General features: G+C 40.6%; 1 protein-coding gene across 1 annotated transcript in view; it reads right to left on the reverse strand.

The window, feature by feature from the left end:
• Positions 1–10686, reverse strand: part of mtcl2 (microtubule crosslinking factor 2) — an 80525-nt gene extending 69839 nt beyond the window's left edge. Inside the window, exons 1-3 of the mRNA XM_029507186.1 lie at positions 9398–10686; positions 4275–4376; positions 3780–3902 (exon numbers count right to left, since the gene is read on the reverse strand). Coding sequence (XP_029363046.1) covers positions 3780–3902; positions 4275–4376; positions 9398–10351 — 1179 coding nt within the window. The 5' untranslated portion in view covers positions 10352–10686. The remainder of the gene's footprint in view (positions 1–3779; positions 3903–4274; positions 4377–9397) is intronic.
• Between the last annotated feature and the right edge of the window lie 7810 nt (positions 10687–18496).

Consider the following 18496-nt stretch of genomic DNA (forward strand, 5'->3'; position numbering starts at 1 on the left):
GACATCATGAGAATCCTAACAGATATTTCCTCTGTGTGTGTGAGTCCAGATGTCTGTAGCCTGTGGGAATGAGAGCAGTGTGTGAGTGGGACAGGAAATGATGTAGAAATTCTCATGGAGATTCTGATGGATGAAAACCCCCTGCGTATATACACACACCCACAGTCACACACACAGTCACACACACAGTCACACACACAGTCACACACACAGTCACACACACAGTCACACACACAGTCACATGTAAACTGAGACCAACAAGATTTCTAAAACAAAAGCAGTAAGAGCATGTGACATAAATAAGGAGTTGTTTTTACATTTTTGTCACGTTACTGACGTTACAAGCATGCTTGCACAATCTTTCTTTCATCAAGTTTTATTTTTCTGTCTACATCAGAAGCCAGAGAGATGGCGAGAAAGGGACAGGAAAGAGCATGTTACAGAGTTCACTTTGTGTTTGTGTGTGTGTGTGTGTGTGTGTGTGAATAAATTTGCAGATTTGTGTGCCTTTGCACGTGAGTGAGTCATCAAATCAGTGCTTTATAGCATTAACAGTAGTTAAGCCAGTTACTTTAAAGCTGCTCAGTGCAGAGAAGCTCAGCAAGTCAAGGTCAAGTCTTTCTGCAGAGTGTAACACACACCAGGTGAACCTGCAGCAAGACTTCACCTTCAAAACATGTGACTCTGATGATGCGTGTTGTTTTCAGAGAAAACGTTCACACTGGTTTCATACCACAAACTCAGTCATTTCTTATCACTTACTCTCAGAAACCAGCATAGTCACCAACTCTCCGCACTTTCTACTGCACAGTGCGGTATTCTGCAAAGTCTTCAGTTGTGTGTTCACTTCCCACCCTCAAAAATTGCCGTACGCTAACAGATGTACGCTGCTGTCTGCTAACCCACCTGACCACACCTCATTTTAGAAAGACACAGGCACATATTTACTTGCCATTTAAACAACTTGGTTGCTGGGCAGGAAAATAACAACTGTGTCGATATGAAACTAACTTAGACATTTGCGTTGTGCTTTGTCCAACTTAATTCCTGGCACAAGACAGGGTCAAGGCTTCAGCCTGTTGGAAAACAACTTTCAACCTCTCATCACAAGTTACATAAATCCATGACCTTTCAGCTGTTGAATCAAAGAGTGAGTTTTTGCTGTCTTATTGTACATTTAATCAACACCAAATTACTGTACGTGGCACTGTTCACTAGATACAAATGTTTCATAATACTGTGGAGTATGCTATCACCTTGTGATTTAAAAGGACTCAAGTCCCCATTTTTAAGCCTTTTAGATGATCACATTTTGCATTTATCACTTCAACAAATGGCGGTAGACAGATGAACATTTTCTTTTTGTATGACTTAATAGCTAACTTGGAAAGTCTCCCAAATACCAGATGTAATCTTGAAATTTAGCTTTTCTTTTGTCCCTTGAAACACTCATAAGAAGTTTTTATTAAACTGCTGTTATTGTGATTTTCCAGTGGAGCTGAATCAGTGTTGAGTCACAGAGACAGGAGTGAGTGTCTCCTTTTATAAGGCTAATGAGAAAACTACCAGAATAAACAGAGGAGTGACTGTGAGAGAATGGCAAAAGAGAGGCTTAGTGTGAGCTTAAAACACATGCACACACAGCATGGCGTAACCTGACCTGGCATCTGAGTCTTTGGCCCTGATGGAAAGAAGACATAATGAGCCATGTGTTGAAGAAGACAGAGAGTGGTCAAGTTTGCACTTTTTTAGTTTTCCTGTTTTGATTTTTCTTTGCTAATGCAGCCAGCAGATGCAGACCTGTTTTTCCTTAAACATTGTCTTTCTGTTTTCTCTATCATCTCTGAACCTCCCACTTCTTATCCGAGTGCTGATACTAAAGATTTAAATGCAAGTCAGACCTTCATTCAAATGAACTCTATTAGAGTCAGCAAATCCCCTCTGAATACGTCCTTGGTTCCCCACTTCTGTATTTGTTCCTTTCCTTGATTTGTGTTAGTTTTTCTCCTTTCTTCTATTTTTTTGTTTAGGTAATTTTCTGAACTTTTCCTCCACGCGTCATCCTCCCAATCTGATTGGCTTTTTTGAATTTTCAAACAGAGGCCACACCCCCATCCCCTCCTTCTTTCAGTCACAACACACACAGGATGCCCGCTCATACTTTTGTCCTCCCTCCTTCCATCCTTCCTTTCCTTCCTTCCAGAACAACCAGATGGTGAGACAGCAGCCGAGAGACAGACAGCAACAGCAGGCGGAAAACTCTTTGAAAGTTACATCACACTCTGTCTCACACACACACACACACACACACACAGACACACTCTTAGTGGGTATAAAGAACTGATTGTATTCTCCATCACATGGAAAATTTCAGAGGAACGTTGTGAATTTGACAGTGTATTCACAGTCCAGGGTCAGTGTGACCAAAAAAAAAAAAACACACACACAAAAGGTTTACCCTGAACTCGACGTGTTTCTGTTTAACTGGCCTTCATCTGGGATTCCTGAAGTGACTAGAATTACTGATATGTATGCACACTTTTAAGGACCCTTGTAAAAGAGTGTGTGTGTGTGTGTGTGTGTGTGTGTGTGTGTATAAGACTATGTGTCTAAGTTCATGAATTGTAGCTAAGTGTATGCCGTATTCCAAAGCTGATCTGTGTTAACATGGCTTCAGCTGACATCCTTCAAACAGGGAAATTCTTTGAGCGAATTAGGAGCCTGACCTCGCCATCGTGACTTCAACATTGTGAGGAGCATGTGTCATAGAAACTGTCAAGACTAAACACCAACCACAAGAGTCCACAAGCACGTTTGTGACACCAAACTCTACTGTGCCTGAAGTGTGGTCATGTCACCAACATCCAAGACAATGATTCCACTATTCAGCTAATTCCCACAAGCTCTATCGCCTGCTAGCTTTCTAACTATGAATGTAACAATTGGGCCTGTAAAATCCAGGGGTGGACAGTAACACAGTAAATTTACTTGAGTACTGTACTTGAGCATGAGTATTATTTTAGGGGGATAATTTTACTTTCCCTTCACTAAATTTGAAGGACAAATATTGTACTTTTTACTCCACTACATTTCTATTGATGCTCTCGTTACTTGCTACTTTTGTGCTAGTCTTACTCATTCATTGTTTTTAATTGTAATTGTTTTTGTCTCTCCCTCTGTGTTGTGATGTTGAGGGAAGTAAAGAGCTGAATAAATCCGGTCCAACTACTCCGCCTCTCCTCTTAGCCCGGACTGCTAGTTACCATGGTTACCAGCATCAAACGAGCCAAGCTAAGGTGAAACAGACTTAGCTTTATAGCTAGCTACACTACCATAAGCTGAGCTAGCTAAAGTGCTGAGCCGCTCTCTAACTCACTAATTCTCAGCTCCATTTTTGCCGTCATCCTGAATCTATGGCAAGAAGTACGATCATAAATGGAGGCAGAGGAGGAACCAGACATGGAGCACACAGGACACAGGTCTATTAATAAAGGTGAACAGAGGAGACAGCGACACCAGGTAACACACAGCACAACCAGCAGAGACCGGACCCCCACAGACCTCCACAGACTGGACGGAGTGTGGGACTGTGTTTAGTGTGTCCATATAAAATATGTTTTGTACAGACAAAGACTAGACCAGGTATTTTTTTTTTATATATATGTTTACTGAAGTTAACCCTCTGTTTTGAAATAAATAAAAACTCACATGGACACAGCTAATCTCCACCAGTAACAAAACTTTGGAACATTCGCACAGTCCACACAGAGAGCACTTACTTTGACATCTTGCTCCAGCGTCCGGATCAGTTCTCCGTCCACCTGCCCTGTTTGGGCCACGCGCAGAGATCGGCGCTCTGCCTTCCTGAGCCGATACTGCAGGATGCGGCACGTCTTATTTGCCTGAAAAACACAGGTTCTGTTAACACTGCTTGTCTGTCTAAGCTTACTTTGTCACCCTGCTTCACTTTAATGTGACTTCAGGCAAAGTTTGCCTTTCAGCAGCCACTAAGAAATAACAGAGGACATCTAGGAGACAGACATATAAACAGCAGTGCTTTATTGCTTTTCATTCTGAGCAGCCTCATTTTGATGAGTCACAGCGTAACTGTTTCCGTGTTGCTCAAACATCACAGTCTGATTAGTGATTACCAACTGTCTCACTATAATTATCTGCTTTACAGATTTTCACTTCTGAATACAATTAAACTTCAGATAAAGGAAAATGAGAGCACAGATTCAGTAAAAAAATGAAGTCTTTCTGTACACATGTACCTGCTCCAGCTGTTGCCGTAGCTCCTGCAGCTGGTAAACGTCTTCCTCCATGTACATGTCCCTCATCTCCAGCATCTCAGACCTCAGCTCCTCCATCTCATCCTGCGCACATGAAGAAAAGCGAGCTTAGAAGTGCATCTTTCAGTTTCACATTAAATATCATGAGTCACGTTCGCGTTCAATATCAACCTGTGGCAACGTCTTCATGAAGAAATCCATTGGCATTTGTTATGATCATAATCAATCCCCTCAGTAATTTCTCCCAGTAATTAAGCACCACAATCTTTGTCATCATCACCTTAATTATAACCAAAAAATTGTGTCTTCATAAAATTAACTGCTTCATGATATTCTCTCAAGTCCAATAAAAGGGGGTCATTAGAAATAGAAATGTACATGCTGACAGCAGTCGAATAATTAGTAATTAAAAGTAATAAAATATGATACCATATTGATTCTCCTTTCTCTCTACTGCTCAGGAGGTAGTACAAAGAATGTCAAATGTCAGGCTCAAGATATTGTATTACCTTAGAGGAAACCAACAGTCCCTGCAGGGACATGACATCATTTTGGCAAGAAACATCAAGGGGAAAGGGTTAGACTCCAAAAATTCCTACACTCCAAAAATAACAAAGTAATCTAACAAATATGGCTTTTTAGTTTGTTTGCAGTAGAGTTGTTATCTCTCTCTCTTTAATACGTGCAGAAATTAATCATTAATTTTCACTTTACGGCATGAATTGCATCATCCTTCTTAAACCTATTTAACAAACATGGCTTTAAAATCACCCAGTCATTTAGTTTGTTTGCAGTAGAGTTGTTATCTCTCTCTCTTTAATACGTGTAGAAATTAATCATTCATTTTCACTTTACGGCATGAATTGCATCATCCTTCTTAAACCTGCTCTCATACTAAGAATGAAAATAACATCCCACCAGAAGAAGTCTGGGTCACTGGGTGTTATAGGACAGTATGAGGCCTATTAGACAACACTGGTCCTCGTGTGCGTGTATGTACGGGTGTGTGTGTGTGTGAGAGCCTGCCAAAATCTATGTCTGTGCATGCCCATATGATGCGTAAGGAGAGTAAGCAGGAGGAATACAAGCTGTTGTAGTAGTAGGAGTAGTGTTGTCATCATTCACAACACTGGAAAATGTGGGTCAGCTTCTACCGAGCTCTGTAGTAACAACAGCACTCTGGGTTTGTGCGTGTGTGTGTTTTCCACATCTCCATCACCTATGGAGTAAATCATTTGTGTATCAGTATTGATCTTAAACAGGAAGTAGTGTGTGAGTTTAATATGCAAAGAGAGAGATTTTGCATGTGTGCGAGGAATCCTCTGAAAGATTTGCCCATGAAGAGAAGAGAGTGGGAAGGGCCCAACAAAAGGAAAAGAAAGATCACAAGTTATGGGAAGGAAATAGAGTGAGTGAAAGAGATGGAAAACAGAGCATGGAAGAAATGATAGTGCTGAAGATAAAAAACGACATCACAGTGTGAGAATGTGAGGACACGAAACGAGGGAATCACAAATTAATATGGCGAGAGACTGAGAGAGGGAGAGGGGTGGTCCACTGACCTGCTTTTCACAGCTAACTAAAGAACAGCAAAGATGATTTCTATCATGTGAGCCACCAGCCAGTCAGGAGATGGAATCTACCAATCAGACATCAGAATTTGTTGAGGCAGATGAGTTCATTTCTGAAATTAGTGCTTTTGCATCTGCTGTAAGAATATTTCTCAGCACAGTAGATGTGTTAATCAACAGTTTTTGTAACTGCCATGTGTTTTTAACTATGAATCCAAATCAAAAGGCTGTGTCTTACAAAGACATCAAAGCTGTGGTTTTGTGAAACATGCTGTTAATACTTCGGTGTTATCAACGATACGTGAATCTTATAGATGTGTTAACATATGTGTTCGGCTCATGATGCACTTGATTTGATCATTTAATTTTTGGTTACTATTTAGCTTTATGGGATGTTGCAGTGGTGTCAGCCAAAACCTGCATAATATAGTGTGGCAATAAGGTTTTTATTCATTGCATTAAAATAATCAATCATCCATGTTTTGGAATAGAAATACATACATTTATTTTCAGCCCCACTCTCATTTCAGCAAAATAAGAAGCAAACTTTATTCTGGGGGCAGTCAGTTTTGCTTAGCACGAAGAATGGAGACAAGGGAAAACATACAGCCTAGTTCTGTCCAAAAATAATAATGTTCACCCACCAGCACCTCTAATATTTACATTACATTAGCAAAAGCATGACACATTTTTACAAGTGTAAAAATGCCACTGCCAGGATTTATGCTTAGCTAAACTAACTAGCTGCTGGCAGTAGCTTCATATTCTAGCTTCTACAAATAGGGGACTATTATGACTCAATCATTCTGAAAATATCAAACTGCCAACATAATGAGAACCTTTCTCAACATTTCTTCACCTTTCTCACCCATTACTCTTGAAATGGGTGTGGATCTGAATTTGTTGTCTTAACCAGGCAAAGCTTTTGAGATTGAGTCAAAAGCGCATGACAGAAGAGACATGAACTATATATTGATGAATCTTAAGGTCAGGGAAAGACAGCCTTGAGTTCTGTCTGATTTTACTGTGCTGTAATCTGAATAATGAGGTATAGCAGTTAGCAGGAAAAACATGCATCTATTCAAGCTGCACAAATGTTCAACTGTCATCTTTAACTGTAGTCACAGGACACACATTCCTAAAAATCAAGTCCAGAAAGCTCCATCTGTGTAAGTCTGTCACGCTCAACTGTACTAAAGGCCAATGTGCTATTTATTGTGTTTATAGAACACATTGATTTGAACGACAACCTAATAAACTGCTGAACTTCATGAAGGAAAGCCCCGACTGAAATGTGTCTGAATTAGCCATCAATTGGTCAAAATGTTGTCGGTGTGTCATGTAAAAATATGTGTCTTTGCAGCATTTGGAAGAGGAGATGGAGAGAGGGACGTTAGGACTACAGGTACAGTAGGTGGAGCATTATATTCATTTACTACGTATTCTGTCGTTGTTTCAATGGACCTTGACAGGAATATTATGCACATTGAGATCTGAAGTCATAATTAATGAAGTTTCACCAGCTGCTAGTAGAAACTGTAGCTGCACTGGCAAAGAGTCAGCATATTATAATATGCAGTGCATGAGCCTGTAGTGGCGGATGGGCCAAGAGGCATAAGGTATGCAGTGATGGGCAAAAAGAGGGGGGTACAAACAGTGAGATGGAATTGGAAAGAGAGAATTACACTGTGCGGCTAGGGAAAAAAAATCAAAAAGGCAAGGGAGGGAGATTGAGAGCGAGTCTGACGCCTCCATGGTATGTTGTTTTGATCTTTGTTTACTAGCCAGGTGTTCCTCATGGCTGCAACAACAGATACAACTACTCACTTCACTGCCAGGACCCACACCAGGCTTTGGGGTGGTCTAATAAAAAAGTAGCTCTGTTCGATCCTTTTAAAAGCCAAGACCACCACACACATACTGAAGAAAAACATTTCTTAAACAGTAAGTCAATCATTAAACCAGTTGCTGATTCATTTTTCTGAATCAACTAGCTAATGAACTAATCTTTTTGTTTCATTTGTAAATAGCCCAAAGTTTATGTCATCAGAAGATTTAATTTAATATTCAGTCAAAAATCAAAGCTATTCAACTTATATCAATATGAACAAAAAAGGAGCCCACGCTTGTTCATTTTCTATTTAGCAGTTCATCAAATAACAAATCATGACAAGGTAAAATAATTACCCTGATTGTTGTAAAAATCCCAAACTAAGCCAATTCAATGTGGTACATTTAAGGCTAATAATCTGTGTTTACAAGAGCAGCAAGTGAGCTATGATGAAGCGTGTTTCAGTGCCACTGTACTGACCAAAAAAGGAAAAAAAAAAACAAACCACTCATCAGTTGTGTAGTCACATCTACCAAGTCTAGGTCCAACTTTGAAATGGGAAGTGACCTACAGGAAATCAGAAGTCATAAGTCCACAACACTGTTGCAGAGCACCCTGGGAAATAATTGGGTGGTCCTGCTGTTCAGGCAAGTGCTATTGATCAATCACCTTCCACAATCAATCTCTGACAATTATCGCTTTGTCTGGGCACTGGCAATTAGTGCTTAGAGTCATGCAAATGTAATTGATCCTTCGCCAAATCAATCACTCTCAGGGAAGGATGGAGCGGCCTGACTGGTGGATCCGTGTTTACATTTCACTGCCTGCAGACCTGAGGGCGCTGGGATATGTATTCATTCCCCTCTGATGGCATTCGATCTAACAGTGAGTTCAGGCACTTGTGATGTGATGATGCAGTGTTAGTTAGTTGTTTAGGTCATGATATCCCCAGTGACCATATGTTGTCAACACGCTATTTTCAGCATTTTGTGTAAAAATGAAAGAAGAAGAAACAGAAAGAAACCCACTAAACAAATAAGAGAGCATATGCAGTTCATTCCCTGAGTGTAATAGTCTTGTCGAGGTATGTCTGTGAAGCAGCATCGAGGATACTACAACAAATCTCCCCGTGAAACTGCTCCTGATCAAATACCTGGAGACTTCAGGTGCACGGCAGAACAAGACAGGTTTCTCTGCAGTCTTCAGAGAGGGACAGCCCCTCAGGCTGCTGAGCAAAATTACATCCTCCCCTCCATTATGTGACAAAAACACAGTACATCCATCTCACACCTTGCTTCCATTTCACCTGCTGATAATCCCCATGAAGGTGCTCATTCTGTGGCTACATGGCCTCTTGCTTAGCTCCTGTGCTGCTGAGGGTGCAGACTCTACTCATAACATCCCCCTTGTCGTGAGTAACCTTGGGTGACAGCCAGAGGAATCTCGCACTGGGAAACAAGTCAGGGAGGGCTGGTGAATAAACTTACCTGACCCTTTAATGGGGTTGGCAGTAATGATCTACACGAAGCAGATATGTTTATGCTGCCTGATTAACAAAACAACCTTTCCCTGCGCTGCCTGCTGCAAAAGCGCGTGTCTGGTTATGAACGGTTTAAAGCCACCTGGTAAACACTGAAGAGCAACCTCCAAGAAATGTAAACACACATTCACCGCTGACACGGAGGGCAATATATTCCACTTACTTTGAGGTAATCATTCTCGGATCTCAGCTCCTCTATTTCCCTGACAAACTCCTCGTGCATGCCGTCCATAAACTCCTCCGTGAGGTCCGAGAAAGCCAGGGATGTGCTCGCTGGCACCCTGCTGTCGAAGGAGGTGACCGAGCGCTCCTCCCCGGGGGATATGCTGCCTTCCCCGGTCTCCACGCCGAGGGAGAGACGGTCCTTGTCCTTCTCTGCGGAAGAGCAGGTGGTTTTGGCGGCAGCTTGCTGGCCGGCTCTGTCGGTCGAGGCGCCGTCCGGCCCGCCGCCTCGGCTGCTCCTGGACTCGGTGTCGCTGCTCACGGCGTCCGTGGAGAGCTTGTTTTCCTCGGAGGCGCAGTCCGACAGCTCGGAGCTGCTGTCGGTCGGGGACAGCTTCCCCGGGGCGCAGCCCGAGTCCTTGGACAAATCTTCGGATCCGGTGCTGGCGTCCGACGCCTTCCGCCGCCCTCCGGCGCTTTTGGCCGCTTTAGCAGCCGAGGTCTTGGCCACGGCGGCAGCGGAGAAGGAGGTCTTGCCGGCCGGTTTGCCACCACCGCTCTTCTCCGCTTTGCCGTCCTTCCCGGCCGGACCTCCCACGGGGCTGCGCCTGGAAATGCGGCTCCCCAGGTGGATGGCTCCCGGCTTGACGCTCAGCGTCGGCGTCCCGATCCCTCCGCGGATCTTTGTGAGCGACCATCCGGGTACGTCCTTCGGTCTGGCCGGGGACGGAGCCCGGTTTATCTTCTTCTTCTCTCCCGGGGGCTGAGCGGAGAGCACGGCCGGGAGCTCCGCGGCTTCTGACCGGGGATTTTGCTGCGTCTGCCCGCTGTCCGAGCCCTCCGTCCCGCCTCCGCTTTCCATCTTCTGCCGGAGATGGAGTCTCCGTTCCTTGGGCGAGGCGAAGAAGAGGTGAGCCGGAGGGTTATGGACATCAACCTCCTTTGTTTTTGTCATTCATTCCTTTTGGTCCGGAACAAGAAAAAACAGAAACGAAACCTGGTGTTTTCGGGGAAAGAGGAGCCAGAAGTTGTTGAGTTGTGTGTGAGAGTAAACAACTGCAGAGCAACACAAAAGGAGGTGATCCTCAGTCCGGCCACAATGAGAGCCCCTGGAGTTCAACAGGACGAGTCCAGAAACCGCAGAATAATGCAAATAATAATAATAATAATAATAATAATAATAATAAAACAGGTTACAATAGTCCTCCTGTTTGATGTGTTTTGATAAATCCTCCTCTCCTCTCCTCAGGATCTCTGTCTGAGGGACATTAACAAGCCGGTTCCTGAGCTGAAGAGTTGTGGGTGAGAACAGAGAGGCACAGTGGAGGGGATGGTCTCTCTCTCTCTCTCTCTCTCTCTCTCTCTCTCTCTCTCTCTCTCTCTCTCTCTCTCTCTCCGCCCTAATAACGGGATGCAGCTCCGGAAGAGAGAGGCAGACTCTTATTTCTGCAGCTCTCTGTCGCCGCCACTTCAGGATGTAAGAAGGACAGCAAAAGAAGGCAAAAACAAAATAACGTGCATGAAAGCCATATTTCACCATGGCTGTATATAAAGATGAATGAAAGGGGGAAGTTGGATTTAAAATGCCACTGAAGGTATTTTTATAGCCTACAGGTCAGGGTATGAAAGCCAATCATTTTAGGTCAAGATAAAATCCGCCCCCCCCCCCCACCCGACCAAATGACACTGCACTCAATTTACCGATAGCATGCTAATGGACCCCTTTATTCTTTGAGATGTTTATAGCACACTATCTGTCGCTTCAGCCATTTTTTTCAACAGACATAATTAGAAGGGGTTTTCGAAAAGTTAGGATTTGTTTTATATATATATATATATATATATATATATATATATATATATATATATATATATATATATATATATATATATATATATATATATTGCTCTAATAATAATGCAAATTCACTTATTCTCATACGGACAGTTGCTTGCAGCAGTTTAGCACCCAGCTGCACTCACAACAAAAAGGACCAGAAAGAAGAGAAAAACGTTAATAGCAAAGCTAAAAATAATCAAAGGCATAAAACTGGAAGTGAAATTAGTGATGGCCTATCAGGAAAAGAAGTGATAAAAAATAAGGGAAGAGGGAAGGAGGAAAACAATAACAGAATCTCCAGAGAGTGAATTTCTGTGTCCCTCTGTCATTGTTATATTTTATTTTGTGAAGCACTCACAAGAAAAGGATAAATTATTTCCCAAAAAGAAAACATTTCATCTCAACCACTATGGAAATAAATTGCAAGCAAAGTATTGTACTATCATTGGCTGATGTATGATGGGTTTGACTACAGACTAAAACACAAGACAACATCTAAATGCAAATCTATGGAAAAGTGAGTATCAAAGCTATTTGCTTGCATTCTAGTATTTTTTTGTGGCAGATATTCGACTGAACCAACTTAATCTTAGATACAAACAGCAATCTGATGCAGTACAATTGTATGCATACACAGCAGCCCTTCCTATCATAATTAATTCACCTCAATGTGCACATGCTTGCTGTAGGTCTCATGTTTCACCAGTCCCTCTCTACCTTTCTCCCTTTTCCTCTTTCTCAAAGTGAGACAACAACAGGATAAAAAAAAAGCAAGAAGAAAACCCCAGACAGCAACACCATGAATGCCTTCCACCCACAACAACCGCCTGTTTGTTATGATAACACATGTTCAAAAATATAAAATTAGTCAGAAATATTTTTGTTCTCTCCTTTACCTCCGGTTGTCTTTTTTCTTATGTGCATTCAAATTTTTGACCTGCACAGCCTTCGCCCACTATGCTATTATTCTGTCACCTTACATACAGTCAGTAGCTGCTAAGGTAACCATTAAACCGTAAGTAAGTAGCATTTTATTATCTTTTGCATCAATTTTTTTCGTGTCATGTAAAGAATGAGCTGAAGCATTTTTATTCTTCTGCTGTGATATCTAACATCTAATATCCCATTGATGTCAAAAGTAACTGTACATGTTCTGTATGAAGACAGTAATGTTGGGTTTCATGCTTCTTTGACAAGAAGCCAGAGTCTCCAGCACTTTGGCACACCAGTGCTCGGAGCTAACTACTAACATCAGTATTCTAACATGCACAAAATGACAACGTTAACATGCCAATGTCAAACAACTGGATATTTACTATGGTCACTTATTAGGGATAAACAGCAGCAGACGCTCTTGCAGGTGTCATAACGTCAGTGTCATAAATCAAGGAACACATATTGGACAAACTGAGATTAAGGCCAGTGAGGAGATTGAACTAGATGAAAATTTAAGGGGTCATAGTTCAATGTAAAGTGGTGATCTTCTCTAAAACAATGTCATCATCAACATCACAATGACACTATCTGCACAGTCCAGCAATTACTAGTGTAAAACCGAATGGTGATGTATTCAGTAGTTGTCGAGACTTTCCATAAAATGATGTGGAATAAACTGAATGTTTCTTAGCACATACACTAATCAACGAGCCAAAACCAGTTACCAATGTTCATGTTATGGCCGATCAGTGTTTATACAGAGTAAGATGTGATTTTCCATTGGTGAGTAGGAGACTATGTCATCCAAATATCTTCTTCATTACTGAAGCTAAAACACGGAGTGGGAGTTCCTCTTCTGCTTCCATGTAGTTCCTATGTCTAATAATAACCATATTCATGAGTCCCTCCCCACATGATGTGTTTCTTCAACAGTAATGTTCCCTTATAACTTCCAGTTATTTCCACTCGTGCTTTCTGTCTGATCTTGATCCCTTACAACTGTTATGACAATTTGTAAATCCGTGAGCCTCATCAGATTAAAGTGTCACCACAGAACCACCGCAATTTGTTGTTTCAGTTAGCGGTGGCAGAATCATGTTTGCGTATTATGTATTAGCAAAAAGTCCAGAGGACCAAACACAGAATATGTCAGAAATGATTTTTACCCCTCATCGATCGATATTGGTCATTTGTCATTCATAGAGGGATCGTTTCAAACTGTAAAGACACTAAAAATGTCACATGTCACTGCAAAGTTTCAATGCTCATTTGAATTTTAGGGATTACTATATGGAGAGTTTATATTTATATGTACTAAGATGTTTTTAAATCATTTTTCTAAAAGATTCAAACCAAGCTTTATATACTCAAAGTTACATGAACAAAGCTAACAAGTTTTATTACATGCAAAAAAAAAAGATATAGATATAGATATATTATGTTTTACACCAAATGTTGCATTCCATCCTTCTTTAGCTCTGAGACAATTCTAGAAATCATGTGGCAGTGCCTTTACATTTCTAGAAAACATACTTCTATACAGCAGGGGTGCATTTGAACTCATGCAGCCTGTAAATCATTCATGGCCAATGATCTGGCAGTGTTAGCCACAGAATTACCTCCAATAGACCACTTCAACAACGTTTATTGCCTGCATTAATGTTCTCACAATATGTTTTCATGTAAGTACGTATTCAGTTCATATTCTCACCAGCCCTTTGTCTTGACCTTTCATTTGCTGTTCTAAATTAGCAAATAATGAGGTGATATTTTTTCTGTTTTACATATGGTGTGTTAAATATCCCCAATGTCTAAAAGCTCAGAGTCTTAAATCTTTTCAGATGTTTTTTACATTTATGGTTTGTCTTAAAAAAACAAAAAAAATTTAAGGCTTTGTGTAGTAAACATTGGTTCAGTGGTGCCAGAAACAAACTGACAGAAAAAGACAGAAGAGAACAATAAAGTTCAAAGAGGAAGACAAGTCAGCAGCTGTCTACACTGTTTGAAGTCAATTATTTTTAAGCAACAAAAAAGACTGCACAAGGTCTCACAGGAGCACCTCTTCATCCCCATATTAGAAATGTCCACAATAATAAATCATTTTCTCAGCAGATATTTTGTTACGCTGAAGTAGGAAAACATATGAATGAGAGCCCTATTCTGAGTGTGATTCCAGGCAGGATGGGAAACTGAAGCAGCAAATTGGAATTCAGCCAGCACAAATTTTATCATTAACACGTCTGAATTTTTTTCACTGTGACAGGTAGACATGTTTTACCTTAAAAAATGTCTTCTATGGCAAAAGTCCTCCTGGTCTGATATTGCCTCGAGCAGCCACCATGCTCGTTTGTTATTTTTAACTTTGTTTCCACGCCACACACCTCTAAAGGAACCTATTGAACATGTTAATCACAATTTTGAGTACTAGAATGACTATTTAATTATTAATGGCCTGGCTAATTACTGTTCCACATAACAAGGTGGAAAGTGGTTAAGTGAACAACAAAAAAGAAACAAAGTGCTAGACAGGCAGCATTCATTGTTGTACCTCCATCCACCCATACTTCTGTACTCTGTTGGGCTTATCTGTCGGGTTTGCAGACTTGGGGATGTAGCCAATCAGAGCTGGCGTTAGCTGGAGGTGGGCAGGGCCACTTCAGCTCAGTATTTCCAGATGGATAGTTAGTACTTTTTATTTTTGCTTTGCTACAACAGGTGAATCTACGTTTGTTGAATCACTGAGCCACTCATACTTGTGATACTTTCTTATGCACAAATTGCATCACTTAACCCACCTTCCTCCTTCATACCATCCATGAAAACAACACCAACCTCTCATCAGAAATGCTAGCGAAAATTAGGTGATGGATGACAGTAGAGAGGAAACTCAGCAGATCAAACAGCAAATAATAGTTAACATGAGTGTACAATAATCTGTAAGAAAACACCCTGTTGTCACTTCCATTGCTGTCCATTCTAGGTAATAAATTGTTTGATTCTCAGTCTGCTTCAGTGAGAGGAAAGACGATGAAATTGTAACCCTCGCAAGTTATCACCAAGCAAACAGTGTATGTTTGGTGTCATGAAGATGAGCTGGATCAGCAGTGCCCCTGCTACCGCTGCCAGCTCACAATTGGAAATGTTTTTAGGCTTTTTTGTGATGTTCAGGTGACTTGTTGGGAGGGAGAGTGGCATGGCGGGATCTTTTACACTTAATAACTAAACTTTTTTCCCTTTAAACATATCTTTAATGTTCTTCGACATTGAAGCACTACTGCAGCACCAAAAAGCAAAATATTCTAATGGTAATTATATTCTCGGCTGTATTTATTATCAACACAGATTTTGAATCACTTCTGCATATTTATTTTTTTTTTATCATAGTACTATTGCAGGGCTCTGTATAGGTTTCCCCTCAGACACAAAAAAGTGGTGGTTCTGCGCCAGTGTTGTCGACCTTGTGTGATTTTTCTCCTGCAAGGAAAATATGTCTTATGCAGCCTGTTTTATCTGGAATAACAGGTTCCTCCTGAGCTCTCGTTCCCTGCTGGGTGCAATAGTTGGCCTATATATAATGATATATAATTGTGCACATCCTGCTGATTCTGCTGGAACTCATTTGGGGCTTCACAAGTGTGTAGTTTGTGTTTGTGTAATGAATGTTTATGAGTGGTTCAATATATCGCATTCTTGTCGATCAACATGCAGCGGTTCCCTTTTCTGGTTCAGGACCTCATTCTCGTTATTTGAAACTTTTATTCTTAGGAGCATCAAAGCCTCCACCATGCTGAAGTGACTTTGAGCAGGACATGAAAATCACTATTTTAGATGCGATGTTCTTGCTGCGGAAGAACATTACAGGAAAGTCTCTAAGAAATATGCTCCCAAAAGAGGCAGGGTGTGTAGTATATTTTTCAAATGAGAAACCAACACACCTGCCCTGTATGAAAACATGAATATGCCTCATTCCAAATTATGCTTGATTTTTTTTTTTTCAAATGTTGACTTATTTATTTTTTCTGTAACAATTCATTTGTAGGCTGTAGGCATCTAAATAGTTCTGAATATGTTGTACACCTTCACAGATTTATTCAGCTGTTTTAGCCATTTTCCCTTATCATTTATGTTTGTTGTATACTGTTAATTATACTTCCAAGTTGTGTGTGATTAAATGCCTACACCTTGTAATTGTATTACAACTAGTTTATATTAGGGAGGACGAAGTTGACATGAACAAATAAAATATAAGCTTTGCTTATTCGGTTCCTCATGTAAGGAAAGTTGCCGACTGGTAACAAAATTAATCTATCTTCTGCCTCCATCTAGTGGCCAGCAATGATGCCTGTAGGAAGAGAAAAGTATGTTGAGACAGTAAAAGTGGGATGCAGGGGAAAGGCACACAAACACAAAGGGAGGTCTGTTTGCTGACGTATTTGTATGGTAAAGATGAAAATGTTTGGAAGAGGGATTTCATGTTGAAAGGCAATCTGGCAGGAAAAGAGTTTGGTTTTAGACCTGCTCTACGCATAAAGTTCCTTGATGAAACTTTGTTATGAGTTGGCGCTATAATAATTACATTTGATTTGATTTGAAATGTGTTTAACCACTGTTGCATATGTTCAGGCAATTTCAACATCTTAAAACTGAATGTAAAACAAGGTTTTCTGGGTGGTTATATTGTATTTGTTTTTGTTTTGTGTTTGTGTTTATTTTTTCCTATCAGATGTCTCTTAGATATTCAAAGACGAGAACAACAGCATTTACAGCTTTCTCTCACTCACAATAGAGTGTGTTTGGAGACAATGGCAGCACTGTTGATCCACCTTCTAGCGCGCATGATGGAATATTTAATAAATGGCCAGCACATTATGAACTATGAACGCATTACTACTTTGAATGTTTGTCTATTGTGGACACTGGTTTGAGCATCTGTATGTACAGTACATGACTATGTCTTTGTGTGAGTGGGGTTTATGGTTGTGTATAAGCAGGAATATGTGTCTCACTGTGAGCCTGAATAGAGACAATTTTCTCTTCTGTTCAGTCTGTTCCCTCCTCCTCTCCAGTTTTTTCTCATCCTATCCCCTGTTCTCTTTTATTTTCCTCTCATCACACCATCATGGTTGTGATGTAATTGTGGGAAAGGAAATACACTGCTTGTTTGTCTGCTTCAGCCTACAAAAACAGCACATCATTATTGGACATTATACTTTTCTCTGCTCAGTGGAGTGTTCATACAACAAGAAGACATGTCTGTATAATTTCTTGCTCCTTTTAGTAGTCTCAATGACTTTATCAAAAGATGATAAAGATGTATCCATTATCCATGGGTCCATGTATCCAGATAGACTAAATATGTTTTGGACTTATTGTCCATGTAGACCATTGACCATATGCTCCATTCTTTGTCATGCCTGTGTTACTCTCTAAGCAGGCAGTTGGCAGCACCAAACATAACTGACAGGCTACATAATTCATGAGAGGGATAATATATTCCAGCCAGGTTAATGTCTCATAAGCTGGTCCTGAAATGAATGCCATCTATCCAAAGGCCATTAAGGGCTGATTAATTAATTACTATTAATGATTACAATGAGGATGATGATTTGGGATCAATCTTAGATTTTCTTTTCAAAATGATTAGAACAGAATTAAAAAAAAAAAAAACCCTCTTGATGCTGTTGAACACCCAGTAAAGGATCTGATTAGGATATGAATATTTAATACAAATGCTAGCATTAAAAACTTATCTACTGAGCTATCTCCCCGTCATATTTATCTGCTTTAGTGTCATTAGCCTCATTGTCAACTGTTGGCATGAACCTCTACATCCAGTGTGAACATAATTCCTGTCACTCTCATATACATGGTTAACCTACTCCAATAGATAATGAGGAGACTTATGGAATATGAAACCATCAGGGTGTGGTGTTCATTTGCCTTCGTTACACAAGCCACCTGACAATATGTTGGCCCCACAAACGTGCAGTATCGTCACTAAAACAAACAAACCAAAAAAAAAAAAAGGTTCAAGCTTCAGGAAAAATCATTGTAACACAGATAAGTGGCTACATGCCACAAATCCAAGAGAATATTTACCGTACACATTAATATCAATTTATAATTTTGTATTAAGGTCCCAGCAAAGAAGAGCAAATTACAACATTAAAGAAAACAAACCTGTCAAACCACAAGAATGGCGTTCCCTCTTTTTTTTTTTCATCGATCATCTATTTTGTTATTGGCTAAGCACTCCGTGTGTAACACCTGATTGGCTGCGGGCCATGTCCATCACTGGTGTAATCACGCCCCCTCAGCCGCTGA

The sequence above is a fragment of the Echeneis naucrates genome, chromosome 7, assembly GCF_900963305.1.
Source record: "Echeneis naucrates chromosome 7, fEcheNa1.1, whole genome shotgun sequence".
NCBI classification, from domain to species: domain Eukaryota; kingdom Metazoa; phylum Chordata; class Actinopteri; order Carangiformes; family Echeneidae; genus Echeneis; species Echeneis naucrates.